Source organism: Drosophila grimshawi, unplaced genomic scaffold (genome assembly GCF_018153295.1).
Source record: "Drosophila grimshawi isolate 15287-2541.00 unplaced genomic scaffold, ASM1815329v1 contig_311, whole genome shotgun sequence".
Classification (NCBI taxonomy): Eukaryota; Metazoa; Arthropoda; class Insecta; order Diptera; family Drosophilidae; genus Drosophila; species Drosophila grimshawi.
This window is the reverse complement of record NW_025063098.1, coordinates 3,096,230-3,111,005: the sequence shown is the minus strand read 5'-3', so window position 1 is coordinate 3,111,005 and position 14,776 is coordinate 3,096,230. Positions and strand designations below refer to the sequence as shown.

Genomic DNA, 14,776 nt, shown 5'->3' with positions numbered 1-14,776 from the left:
TATGTTCAGAGGTCTTAATATATGCACATAATGTGAATTAAATTAATTAAATGTAATCTGTGAATTTTTATTTTGTATTTTATAATTATGTGAAAATGGAAATGGAGTAGTAAGAATTACGACCTTAGGCACTCTGATGATGACTTATAATTTCGACAATAAATTTAAAAACTGAATAATATTTCAAATGATAATCATCTGCTTTAGTCCTGTTCTGTTTTAATTTTATTTTTATCAAAGTTCTAGGCATATATTTATAACAATAATAAGTGGACATGGTTGTTATGATTAAGACTATTTATACTTTAAGGTGTCGGAGATCTCTCATTATAATGCCTTCTGTAAAACGTATAAAATATTTCATATATTTGTCCTCATTAAACATTTTAATGCGTGAGTTATACTTCAAGTCTTAAACATTACGCTCAACACCTCGTCACTGGCTTTGCTATAAATACTTGAAAGCCACTAATGGGGTTTTTATCCATTTTGCTTTTAGGTCGCTGCTAGGCAACCAATTGGCCACAGTTTAAGCTTAAATGTACTCATCATATTACGCATACGCAGCATGCGCTGTCAGACGACAGTCAACGGCACAATCGCTGCAAATGTGGCGGCAACAATTTGGTTTCGATGAGAGCTGTCTTTCCGGTTTTGGTTTCTGGCACACGGCCAACAAATGCTCAAAATGCAATCGAATGCACGCCAGTCGGCCATTCAGATATTCAGACATTTACCCGTTCGAGTCTTTTGTCGTTTTGGCCATTCGCCTACATTTCTGCAAGTCCAAAATGCATACTCCACTTCCATCCCCGCTGCCCCCTGCATAAAATTGCATTCCATTAAAAAGTCATGCCGCCGCGCGCAAATCAACATCAACTCAATGAACATAAATTGCCAATGCAATGGGCAGACTTTGGAGGACGGCCAAACGAATCGATCGGCCTTCACATTGGCCGACAGTGGCGTCGCTCTGACGCTAAGACGCACTAGCCAACCAACCAACTGCCAAACAGTGCAAATGGCCCAAAATGCTTTGGCACACACAATGGCTCACACAGAGACAGAACCACACACGTGCACTTAAGCATTGGCAGGTCTTTGCTCTGTTCCTGTGTGCTTTGTGCAGGACGACTTCATTTCCAATTTCATGCTAACGGATTGATTGCGAACTTGACTGAAAATCCCTTTAGAGTAAATCAAAGAAAAATATTCTCCTTAATTGATTAGTACGAAATTGAGGATTGGGTTTTTCGAATGCCTTTGGCTTTGGACTTGACACTCCAATTAATTCTGTGATGTTTTCAAGGATCTGTGTAATAAATATTTTGCCTGTGCATTTAACTAGTTATAAATCCTTTTTTTTGACATCTGAAGATACATATTTTTTGCTAAATAAATTATTTGTTCTTGTACTATTTTTAACATAACATTTGACAATTGCAAGACCGACGCAATAAACTATTTATTAAGCCTTAAGGCAGTTAATCACTTTCAATGATTTCAATTATATTCATTCACAATTCCAGCTTAGCTACAATCAGTTCCACAATTCTATAGTTTGATTTATCTGTGATTGTTGTGGCTAAATCAAGCATTAGTAGCATGCAGCTCTAATTGGAAAATTTTGCTAGCTGATAACTTAGGTTCAGCTTTGTATTTCGATTACTTAATCAGTGATTAGCTGATTCAGCACCTTAGCTGCCAAGCAACGCTACATTTGACATAGCTCGCATTTCAATTGAAGGAATTGCGGGCGTAGCACTCAGTGGACAGTTGAAAAAAAAAAAAAAACCGTGTAACACACGGCTGTCAAATGAGGCAACATGCGAGGCGTTGTCAATTTGTGCTGCGTTGGCGGCAAACAAGCTTTCAGCTGTGCTTTTCGAAGTCTGTGTGGCTTGGGCAGCTAATTAGAAAGTGCTTGTGAGAGAACACACAAATAGCTTGTATTTGTAATTACCGTTACAATTATATACAGCTGGGCATTCTGCGTGTGTGCCATGTGTGTGTGTGTGTGTGTGTGTGTGTGTGTGTAATTGTCTCTAATGATAAGGTGTCAAGTCTGGTCACGTAACTTGAGGCTAGCAAGGAAATTAACTTAACATAACATAGCATTACGTATATGGATTTAATGCAGGACATAAAATGGTTTTCAATCGATTGACTTAGCAAGAAGATGCCTAATTGGCGTACCGCCAAACGCTTTTACAGTTTAAATTATGCAAGAAGCAATCAAGCAGTCACCCCAACTTTCAATCTCTCTCTCTCTCACCAACTCTCACTCGCTCTCTCTCTCACTCTCACTCGCTCTCTCTCATTCTCTCTCTCTCTGTCGCTCTCGTAAATGAGTTTTGACTTAAGCATACCCTGTGTGTGTCAGACGACGTGTCAATTTCCGCCTCAAAACGTTGATGTCGCAACATTTTGCAGCGAGTTCACATCCACTTCCTCGTTGATGCTATGACATGTTATTCGATGTGTGTGTTTGTGTTGGTTGTGTGTGTGCTTATATGTGTGAACGTGGCGCGTAATCAGCAACTGGCAGCTCAAAATACACGCCCGGATCGCAGTGGAGCCACAGGAAGCCAAAGGATACAATGACGTGCTTTTCATGCCACCGTCAGATAGCAAATGCCATACCGAATGGGTGCAGAGCTTTCAAACGTACAAAATGGCAACGACAATGGCAGCAACTAAAGGTCCTGGCCAAGCGGAACCCTGACAGCAAAAGTGATGATGTTTACATGCTATGCAAATACAATTAATTCCACTATGTGGACAATCTTTGTGCAGCAGAAGCAGCAGCAGCAGCAACACCACCACCACCACCATCACCAGGAACTGGCATTGGTAACGGAAATGTTGACATTAGCGCATTGTTGTCTGCACCCACCAGCAGCATGAGAAACATTCAACTAACCCGCTTTTTGTGGCATTCGCATTGTGCAATTGCAGCTGATGAACCGAAATTTGTCCATTTGCCATTAGCCGTGCAAGTGACAGCTTGTGAATGCGGTCTTTAGTTATTTGTACAGATTTCCAATTCTAACAAACATTTAACAAACTCAACACAATAAAGGTCGGAAATAAATTAAATTTATCTGGAAACGGAAAACCATCAGCAATAATATTCAAATTGAATTTGAACATTTGTCCCGAATAGATTTGAATTATGCGCAATGCATTGACCCGATTAAACACGGCGAGATTAATCAAAGCAAATTACACAAATTGAGTTGTATTATAATGGCTCATAAAGTCATTTAAATAATTTATTGCGCTTGCAATAACCGTCCAAAACGCATATGAATGATGTTCATTAAGAAGACACCAAAAGCAACCACAGCAACAATAATAAAACATCAAAAGTGAACAAATTATATGCGGCTTATGAGGTGACGAAATGCAAATACTCTTAAATTGCTGATGAGAAAGAAGTATTGTATTATTTAATCTAAAAAAAAACTGATTGATGACTTAACACATAAATAATAAATAGAAATCCCGTAGTAAAACAATGAGTTTAAATTAAATATTAGGCTAAGACAATCTTGTTGTTTCAACTTTTCAAGCTGCGTAAACGCCTAAAAAAAGAGCATTTCTTTTTTCTTTACTTTACTCAAATTTTACGTTGCGAAAGTGTTTAAAAAAAGAAACACGATTCCATTCACCATGTGATGTGGTCAAATATGGGCGTCAGGCATCGAAGTAGCCTTTGTCGCGGCTTTTGAGTGTCGTCGCCATGTCTGTTGCTGTGTCTCTCTCATCTCTGTATCTCTATCTCTTGCTGGCTCTGCCCTTGCGCATTTTGTTTGGTATTGATTAAAAAAACTTTGCCCTCAATGCAGCTGCAGACATGGCAGCAAGAGCAACAACAACAAAATCAACAACATCAAGAGAAAATTGAATGTACAACGAATTGCGGATCATTGGACAGATTACATTGCCTTTTCGTCTGTTTACATTTGCATCTGCAATGAAGGAAATTGTAAATTAAAATGGCAGAAGATGGGTCCAAAAATAAAAGAAAATACAATTCGAGAAGTCTTAGGTTTGATTAAAGTGCATTCACTGATTTCTCTGTTGTGTTCTTTCATCGACTTGAATTTGAACCGCTGGTTAAGTACATTAAAAGTCAGGCAATGCGTGTCAGCATATCTCGACTGTATGAATTTCTGATAAAATAACAGATACGATGTCTGAAAACCGACAGTTGTGTGCCAATAAAGTGCGGGTATCGTGCAAACATTTCATTTAAATGAAATTACAAATAGATATGGGAAATCGATGATGTTCTCGAAGTGAAAAAAGGCAACAGGAAACAATAGCTACAGCAACAATTGCAAAAATTAATCGGAAATGGTTTTTTGTTTTAATTATTGCTAAAAATACTCAGAAAAGAATTCAAAACGATTTGGCAACATTTTCTGTTTAATCGTTGTGGATATCAGCTGCCAGGAAAAATTGTATATATTCACTATGCGAAGAACAACAGATTCCCTGTAACCAATTTATTTAATTTGAACCCAATTTAGATTTTTCTCATGTCTCCGAACAACTAGTTCAAATGATTTCGTGCTAAAATTTAAATCGAATAACTCCTAATATAATCCCCCAAAAAAAGGAGGAATGTACTGGTCGATAAAGAATCACTATTTATGGTCGAAAGTGCTCTAAATATATAGATATATATATATTAATAATCCACAAATGTTTATTATCATTACGCATAAGTGCAAATTTTAAGTATTTATATTTTTGTTTTTATTTAAATTAGCGCCAGCCGCTCTGCTATTGTTTAGGTCATTAGCAATCTTAAAGAAAGGCATCTGCGTTCTTCATTTATTAATTGTGAAGTTTTATGATAGAATAAATGTATAGTTTTTTATATATATATCCAAATAGTTATGTGACCCGATTTATGGTAAAAATGGAAAGAGAGTTTAAACCCCAATTTTGTAAAAGTATTTAATAGGCAGAACTAAGTATATTCGGCAACATTAATTATATAATTTGAAATGTATATACTTTTTGATCAGCATCAACTGCAGTAAAAGACACAAGTGTAAAAATATAGCTTTCCAATTGTTATATATTATACCCTGATTCATTATTGATAAACTCATTCATGCATAACGTATAATTTTAATATCGGAAAAGAAACTCAAACTTTACCCACCAAAATATATTGTCATATTGAAAAAACTAATATCTGCAAGCCTAAGTATACATGACTATGTAGAAAACATTTAATATATATTACAGCTGCAGTTTAGAGTGCCTCCGATGCAAGTTCTTTCGACTAGAATATTCTTACTTCAACTAATTAATAATGTTCAAATGAAATAACTTTTTTGAAACTTGGTTTATTTAAAAGATACATTAAATTTCAAGCTACATCAAATATATTTTAAAGCATCCCAATTTAATTCAGTTTGCTAAGCATAAATCAATATTTGAAAAGCATTTTAGTTTCTGAGGCTAATATTCAAATAGGTGCCGCGCCACACATAGTTTGGTGGCTGCCAAACTGTAAAACAGTATTGCAAACGTTGTAAGTGTTGCCCTGCTGTATGCAACAGTATTTTCGATGAGCGGCAGTTATGTGCAGCTCAATGATAAGTAAAAAGATGCGTTTGGTATTTTTGCTCTCTTATAAGGTTTCGTTTTTATTGAATGATGTTCGCTTCAAATGCCTTATTTGATAAGTTTTTTGTTTTTTGTTGTTGCTGTCGAATTTTCTCTGTATTTCAGCTAAAGGATGAGTGAAACATGCTGTTTGGTGTTCTTATATGTGTTGTTATTGTACGTTTCGCTTTCAGGATTTCAGGTTGTCATAAAAAATGTGAGATACCATTTCAACATTTTTCATTTTTCATTTTTCATTTTTTTTTCATTCATTTTTGTTGCTATGCTCTTTTCTAAAATCATAATTAGTTGCTTATACTTGTAATATTATGTATATGCATTGTTTGCATCTAAAATGTTTGGGAGTAACAACGATATGCAGAAATATATAATATATAGAAATTTGAATAACACATAATAATAGTAATAATAATAATAAGAATCATAAATATATAGAATAGGTATATATGGGGTTAGTTGATTTGGTTGCTTTGTTGGTTTCTCTTTTCAAATTAATGTTGCTGCATGTGCATGATGCATCCAAACGAACCAAGAGATGAATTCTCGTCGGCTATCGATATTTAGTATGTATGAATATTTATATATGTTTAATAATAAGCTGCAAACTCGAGTGCCCCATTTTTGCACAGTTTTGCAATAAATATGTGTCAAATACAGTTGTGAAGTCACCATGCTAAGAACTTATTATTATTGTTAATAGTTGATTTGTTAATAATTTCTGCTTTTTAGCAATAACAATGTTTCATAATTAACGTATGTATGTATATGCATATCAGCTCATTTCGGCTGATATATATATATATATTAAATATATATATATATATATATATATGTGTTATAGATTTGTTGCTTTGTTGTTGGTTTCTCGTTTTGGTTTTTGTTTTTTATTATTATTTTGTATTGTGTTTGTTTATTTGCGTCATTTTTTTCACTTATAATTATAATAATAATCATAAATATAAAGTGTAATAATAATAATTATAAAAAGAAAAACATTTTCTCATTGCTTTTTGTATACAAACATTGCAAAAAATTTATGGATAAATAGAAACGTAAGAAACTCATATGATTTCAATGTTTAAAATCTTTGAAGTGGTTTGTTTTGTTTTGTTTTTGTTTTTGTTTTAGTTTTATCATTTTTCTCGCCTTTACGATTTACGACATTGCTCAAGCAAGTGAATTACGAACATTGAAATTACATAATATTCATAAACATCAGAATAATCATAATGTATATAATTTGCATAACTTCAACATTTTTTTTTTTTTTTGTATGTGTTTTGTTTTGTGCTTAGAACTAAAAGTAAATTTGCGTCTCAATAAACATAATTTTTCATTTTTTTTTTTTCAAACATTCTAGTTTTTTTTTTGTTTTTTTTTTTTTGCATGCTTTTTAGCTCTTTGCTTGTTTGTAACTTAGAAAATAAATAATGAAAATTGCGTGGAAAAAGTTATGATTTTTCCAGCAATTTGCGTTTTTTATTATCTGCTACGTTGGCGCTGCTGCTGCTGCCGCCTTAGTAGGCGTGGTTGGCAATGAACAGAGAGCCGGAACCAGCGCCAGCGCTGCCAGCAACGTATTTGCCCAAAGAGGCCTCACCGTTAGCCTGAGGGGAAAAAAAAGAGAACATGAGAGGAGAAACGTTAATTAATTTACAATTTTTCATTTGAATCGTGCTAAAAATATCGCTCAAAACAGACAATTTCCTTTACATTCGCTTTGTGCCCACCAGAAAATGCTCAAGTTTCTGCTCTGCGATTTCTGGCATGGCTCACTGAACTGTAAACTTAATCTTTACCCGCACCTTACCTGCGGCAATTTTTCAAACTTTTCACTCACTCCCCCTGCACAAATCCCACACCACCCACATGTTGTCAAACTTTTTTTTTCTTTTCTGTTTTTTTTTTTTTTTTTTTTTTGTAAATTAAATTTACAAGTCTTTTGAGCGAAAAGTTTATTCGATTATGGTTAATTGCGCTGAAACTGTGTTACCGGCACAAAGGATCCAAAAAGACCCATTTTTTGCTTCTTTACAAAGGCCGGAGGCCAATTTCGAGCTGACCCTGCACGTAATTCCATTAATTATATACAGCTCTCTCTATCTCTTTCTCTCTGTGTGTCTGTGGCCAGTTAATTCATTAAAGCCATGCTGCAATTTGTTCGGCTTACATAACTAAAGGTTGTCAGAGGCGTCTCATTTTTTTTTATATAATTTCAAATTCGGTCAATTGAAACAATTTTATATACAAAATTAAATTAAAATAAAACAGTTGGATTTTTGACACATTTCATGTAGTATTCAAGTGCTGCCTTTGTTCCGATAAATAAATGCAATGGTTTCCATAATGCTTACAACTCTAATTCAATTTTTCAACACATTTTTATTCGAGCTTAGTAAATAATTAATTAAGTTTTAAGCTCAAGTCAAAAAATAATAATTTGAAGATTTTTTTGTAGGTTTTATTATTAGAACTCTAGTTGTATGTCTATGTGTGTATGCGGTAAATGTAGAACTCCATTTCAGGTGTTGCTGTGAGGAATGTGTGTTTTTTGTTTTGGGGTTGGTGTTTGCTCTCAGCACAGGTAAGCCAATTGGATTAAGACTGCAGCCGTTAGATTATTTGACAAGTTGCACGTGCAGCTACTGGAACAGTGTTTTCTATTTGATTTTTTTTTTTTAGTACTTGTGCTGTGCAACAAACAGACTGGTATTGCCAGCGAACGAGGGAATCGAACCAGCCACGTATTTGCCTTGGCAAGCCAGTCCATTGGCCTGGTTGTGGATCAATAGGTAAATAAACAGAAAGGGAAAGCGGGAATTGGTTTAGGATTAATACAAACAAATGCGTGCATAATGATTTAAAAATAATAAATAAATGGCTAAGCGGTAAAACGAGCGTGCAATTAATAGTTAATCAAATTGATTGTTAAATGTGAGCTTAAAATAGCGACAATTGAATAGTTAATGAAGCAGTTGAAAGTATGAGTTAAATAAAAAGCCAAATGAATATTTATTAATGACTAAAAACAATAAATATATATTAATATAATAAAAATGGAAAAAAAAATTTATTTATTAATTTATCAATTATTTAGCAAACTTGGAATCAAAGCGTTGAGTAAATTTGTAGTAAACAAAAATTGTTTAGATTTGAAATAAAAACAAGTGGAAAATGACAAAAATTATAAATGGTTTTAACTTTTAAAAGATCGATTTACTTTGCAGCATTATTGGTTAGTCAACATTATTGTAAGCAAAACAAGTCAAGCAATGCAAGAAATTACAAACTTCTATTAATAATAATATTAAGGAAATAAAAATGTAAGCACAACATACGATTAGTAGCTTTATGATTAATATACAGATACAAATACAGAAAAGCATTGTTTTAGTTGGAGATTGGGATAAAAAAAAATTAAATTTACAAATTATGAAACACTGAAATTCCTTGTGCAGCAAACCAGGTTTACAAATTGTGAGATGCATGTGGATCGGATATGGAATGCTCATTTGACATATTTCGCATTGCTTGAGAAATAGGACTTGATCACGTTTCAATTTCAGATTAGCCTTTGAGCCACTTATTCGTTGGTGCATGCATCCGAGGGTATTGAGTATGATATACAGTTAGGATTTCCTGCAACCGACTTTAGTATTTATGATCGGCAACATGGAGTCCTGTATCGCCGGCAGCGCCTTTGACGGAGCCAGCTTCATAGCAACCAAAGGACGCTAATCCATTGGCCTGGATGAGTGAGGTTCATGAGTATTGTGATGAGTTAATTTAAATTTATAACCTAACCACAAGCCCAGCCACTTAAATCTAGACCCAAGACCCAAGAGCAATAGTACTAGACCCAAAACTCCATTTATATACTATATATATATGTATATGTTTATGTGGATAACTTACCCTGGCGCGCTTGAGAAGCTCGCCCTGGCCGGCGGCAATGTTCTCCTTCTTGCCGCCCCAGGCGCGCAGAACGGAGGCCTGCAGGGCGCGACCGTACGAGAAGGTCAGGGCCCATGGGCGGGTCAGAGGAACAGAGTTGATGGCGCTCAAGTTGACGGTGGCCTCCTCCTCAGACTGACCACCAGACAGGAAGGTCACACCTGCAGACAACATTTAAACATGTATTAGTAAATGTGAAACAAGCAAAGTGAGTACCCTTATTTCTTACCGGGAACGGCAGAGGGGACAGTGCGGCGGAGAGCCGTGACGGTGGCGAGGGCGATCTCCTCGGGGGTGTTCTTCTTGGCGCTCTGGCCGGCTGTGACCATGTTGGGCTTGAGTAGGGTGCCCTCCAAGAAGACATGGTGATCGCTGAGGGCCTTGTAGACGGCAGCGAGAACGGTTTCGGTCACCTTCTGGGCGCGAACCAGATCGTGCTCACCATCGGGCAGCACCTCGGGCTCCACAATGGGAACGATGCGCTCCGACTGGCAGATGGAGGCGTAGCGGGCCAGCACATTGGCGTTCTCGAGAATGGACTGGTAAGAGGGGGTGTTCTTGCCAATCTTGAGGACGCAACGCCACTTGGCGAAATCGCATCCCTCCTTCTTGTACTTGGCGCAACGCTTGGCCAGATCATCCAAGCCCTGGGTGGTCGATTCGTCCTCGGAGCCCATCAGTGGGACAACGCCGGTGTCGACCTTGATGCCGGGAATGATGCCCTTCTTCCTCAACAGCTGGATGAAGCTGGTGCCGTCATCGGCCTTCTGGTAAACCGTCTCATCGAACAGAATCACGCCGGAGATGTTCTCCGCGAGCTTATCATCGGCGGTGAACAGCAGCTGGCGATAGGCACGACGATGCTCTTCGGTGTTCTCCACTCCAATGTCGCTCAGGCGCTTGCCCATCGTCGAGACGGACTCATCGGCGGCGAGGATGCCCTTGCCGGGGGCAACAATCTTCTGGGCAATGCTCTTGAGCTCCTCCTGCAGCTCCTTGCTGGGATAGTTGAAGTAGGTGGTCATCTTTGAGATTCGCGTGTAATTCTGCAATGGAACGCATTGTGATTGTGACTTTGAATTATTGTGAATCAAAAACAAATGGCTATTGGCGCTATTCAGCACTCGCAACATTATTAACTGCATTTTCCGGTTGCTAAACCAAGAATTTTGACACCAATCCAAAAAAAATAATTGAATTATGCAACTCTTATTGCTACTCTATGGAAATTTTAAATATTTATATTAATTTTGTATCTGGTGTCTAGGTAAATACTACAAAGCGACTGAAATTTGATCGCATATCATCAATCATTTGCCTGTTAACGTTTTGACGATTTTTCAAATGCACAGCTGTTTTCAAGGAACACAAATATAGATAAAAAGCCTAAATCTCTTGGCAACATTTTATCGAGTTGCAAAGTTGTCGTTCCAAATTGAAGAGCGAAATGTTTGCTTGTTGACTTCTAAAATAAGTAAAAAAAATACTATCAACGTGCGTGGCTTTGTTAAGAATAACACAAAATATAGTCTCAAAGTCCAATTACTATTCACCAATACAAATAAGCAGATACATGCACAAATCCAAGTATTAAATGCACAGCTGTTTTTACAGAGAGTGCAAAACAAAGAGCACAATTTTCAGTGCTTTCTCTGCTGGCAACATTCCGCTTGCCAATGTTCCTAGTATACACACAATGTTGCCCAAATTAAAGCTCTAATGTTGCCAAGCGGTTCTGCAAAGCTTTCGCCAAAAGTTGTAGTGAAATGTGTGAAAATTTATTAATCTTAATAAACTCAACATTTAGAAATAAATACGTAAGACCAAATGATTCACTTGTAAGCAACGACTACATTTCACCAATTTAATTTACAACAATTATATCTATATTGCAACACACTGGATTAATTAATCAGTATTAGTCACTTGACTTTGACGTAAATCTGTTTTTTTTCTTTTCAGCACCGGCTGCTTAACCAACCTCGACAATGATTTTGTAGCAACTGAGCCAAGATGCGACTGCGAATTTAACTACAACCTCTACTGATGTAATCAAACCGGTAGGCGCTGAAATCAGAGAGGGGTCGAGTGAAGAGAGAGAGAGAGAGAGAGAGCGAGTGTGGTGAGGGGCTGTCGCCCGCACAATTTGTGACGTTCACTTTCACTTTCATAGACGCATGCTCCAAAGACTGTGACATTGAACAAGGTCAGGCAACATGTTGCGGCAAATGCGGCGGTGAATTAGTGACGTGACGTGTTGCTTACGAAACGGTTAAATAGAAAGTCGAGCAGCGCGCGTGCAAGAGGGAGAGAGAAAAAGAGGGAGGCAGTTGAAGGGAGGCGTAGAAAAAGATGTAGATACAAGAAATGTTGCTTGACTTGTTTGACATTGAAAATCACGCAGGTAAACTATTTTCACGTATATATATATATTATATATACGTATATATACATATATATAATATTTAAAGCACTGATTATTACTATAACCGCAACTTCTAAGTCAATAAAATTGCAATAAATACATTTGTTTACTCGGAAAAAATATGGCTAAAAAGAGCTACGTGCGCCACACAAAATAATTTTTTACAGAGATATATATAGTATATATGTATATAGAGCTGATTCACTCAGTTATCACACACCTTGACGAGCCGGCAAACGATCGAAGACTGAAATGTTGCCCAGTATACACAGCGAATAAATATTTAAAAAAAACAAGCGCAGCAACACCCAGAAAAAACCGACACATGACAAAAACAACAAAATAAATAACAAAAAATTAATGCTGCTATCAAAAAACATGTATGTGTAAATGTATTTGTGTGTGTGTGTATAAAAATAAACTAGACACATGTGCCCAACATTTCACGAAAAAGAGCAGCTAAACAAAAACAAGTTGAAATAATTAAAAAATAAACGACAAAACAAAAACAAAATGAAATTTTCGAAAATTATGGAATCTTTGGAAGCAGCATTAAGTGAGGCTGTTGCCAAGCTGCTAAATATTTAACCTTCAGCAGCAACAAAAACCACAAAATCGAAAAGAAAATAATAGAAATAACTAGAAGTCGAGCCCCCTTCCCCCTTTTTCTTATCTTCTAGTGGGACTTGTGCGGGATGTTATTGTGACAAGCTAGAAAATAGGTCCAGCCTCCAGCTATAAGTCAAAAGAACAAAACTGAGGTCAAAAAGGGACAGCAAGAGAGTGGGAGAAAGAAAGAGGGAGAGAGAAAGAGGCGGAGAGAGCAGAGTGTTTACAATGTAGGATGTTATTAAGTGTTCCTGTGCGGAAAAAATACACAAAAAAAATTGCACTTTTTTATTTGATAATATTTGTGTTCATTTTTCGCATCACTTGATTTGAAGACCAAATTTGACTTTTCATTTCTATTTTCGGCAGGCATTTGCATAATTATCTTCACTCAATTCTATTTTAGTTTTTTTCTTTAAATAATTATTTCGAATATGTTTTAGTTGAATCTATTGATGATAAAAATATGTTTGGCAAATAAATGCTTGCATATATTTATACTTAAGGCATTATTTTATATTTCTATGCTAGAAAATAGTTGAATTGTATATAACATAATACATAAAACTAATAATAAAAATATAAATAAAGTTTTAGTATTATTTTTATGATATAGAACGCAATTGTTCTTTAAATTGAAGCTGCGCGTTCAATGAAATGTTTTCAACAACAATTTCATTCACAAAACTTTTTTCATCCCTTCAAAAGTGTTTTACACATTCTTCACGTTTCTCTCTCTTTCTCTTTCTCTCTCGTTGTCGCTCTTCCCCTTTCTGGATCTATGTCTTATGTAAAGCGAACAATTGTCATAGGAATTTCGAATTCTAAGCAAAATATGTAAATTGTTCACATCCGAGCGAGACGGCATATACACATTCAGCTATCTCGCTCTTGTCTATTGGCAGAAGAAAGGTTTTTCAGAGGAACTGACGATTGATGAAGTCAACAAACGAACAGTGATGACGACATTTAATTGAGTAGTTAATTAATAATTAGATACATGCATTACTATCCATATATACATATTTATATGTAAGACTTGTGGCATCTATTTATAAAGCGAATCGTCGACTACAAATTGCAGTTGAAACGCTGCCAACAAATACAAAGGAAAACTCGTCGTGTGCCTATCTATTGGCAAGGCAAGGGGCAGGGGTATGGGGGTGGGTATAACTGCAGCCGGTTAAATCGGTTAAACCGGTAATCACCTCAAGCTAACCACCGTTATAAAATAGTGAAATAATCAATCTACTCGGATTTCCTTATCATTCCAGTTGCATAGGTCAACGACGCTGACGATAAGCAGAAGGCAAAAGGCAGCTATAAAATGTTCCAGCTGGAAATATTCCAGTTGGTTTGGAAAAAGCACGCACACTCACACGCACATTCACACATACACACAGACACAGAGTCGCATACACACACGAGAACTTTCTGTGCCGTTGGTTAAGCTTTAACAGGCCAAATGCAAAAGCGATTACGAAACCAACATAGAATAGAGCATAAAATGCACTGATATTACACGTTTACTCTTATTTTATTGTGTCGTATTTATATTTTATTTTTTTATCACACACTTGCACACGCACACTCACCGCTCTGGACAACTGTGTGGGTGTTGGTTTTTTTTTCGTGTATGTTCCGCTCTTAGATGCTGACTACCGGCTGGCTCTGCTGCTGCTGCTGCACTGGAGCCACGTTGAGGACGCTTTTATTTTCGGCGAGGGCAACGAGAAATTCCAAAGCGAAATAAGTAAAGCGGCAGCCGAATGTAGGCAAGCGAAACGTCAAAAGGTTGTTTGGAGGTCGTTCGGTGTTGTCAAATCGCGGGCAGCTTTGTGCCTAAAACGTAAAATACCAAACACATTCGGTATCTGAAAGCTAGCGGTGCTTGCAACGGCTAAGCTTTTAAATTGGTGTGCGAATCGGGCTAAGCTTACGCTGCTGAGCAAAAGCTTTTGTTTGTGGCTGCACTGCTTGGTACTGCTTGATAAATACTGCTTGCGGCGCAAATATTTAAATGTCTGAACTTTCCATAGAGCAATGGAATGTAATGCATTTTTTTTTGTTTAATATTGTTTGAAGATTTGAATAAAAGAATCAATTTACAATATTATCAACTATACCTAGCTTTAT

The 14,776-nt window shown here is 36.5% G+C and overlaps 1 protein-coding gene across 4 annotated transcripts; it reads right to left on the bottom strand.

Annotated features, from left to right (window-relative positions):
* Positions 1 to 6,502: 6,502 nt before the first annotated feature.
* On the bottom strand, positions 6,503 to 14,361 carry LOC6563193 (fructose-bisphosphate aldolase). Of its 4 annotated transcripts, XM_032737681.2 has the most exons (5): positions 14,236 to 14,361; positions 9,836 to 10,652; positions 9,568 to 9,767; positions 8,352 to 8,426; positions 7,015 to 7,259 (listed from the first exon to the last, which is right to left on the bottom strand). In XM_032737681.2, the coding sequence occupies exons 2-5, from the start codon at positions 10,629 to 10,631 to the stop codon at positions 7,170 to 7,172; spliced, it is 1,161 nt and encodes a 386-aa protein (XP_032593572.1). In that variant the 5' UTR covers positions 10,632 to 10,652; positions 14,236 to 14,361; the 3' UTR covers positions 7,015 to 7,169. The 4 variants fall into 4 exon arrangements, with proteins under 4 accessions (XP_032593571.1, XP_032593572.1, XP_032593570.1 ...); XM_032737680.2 differs by lacking the exon at positions 8,352 to 8,426 and having other exon boundaries at positions 6,503 to 7,259; positions 14,236 to 14,358; XM_032737679.2 differs by lacking the exon at positions 7,015 to 7,259 and having other exon boundaries at positions 8,092 to 8,426.
* Positions 14,362 to 14,776: the final 415 nt, after the last annotated feature.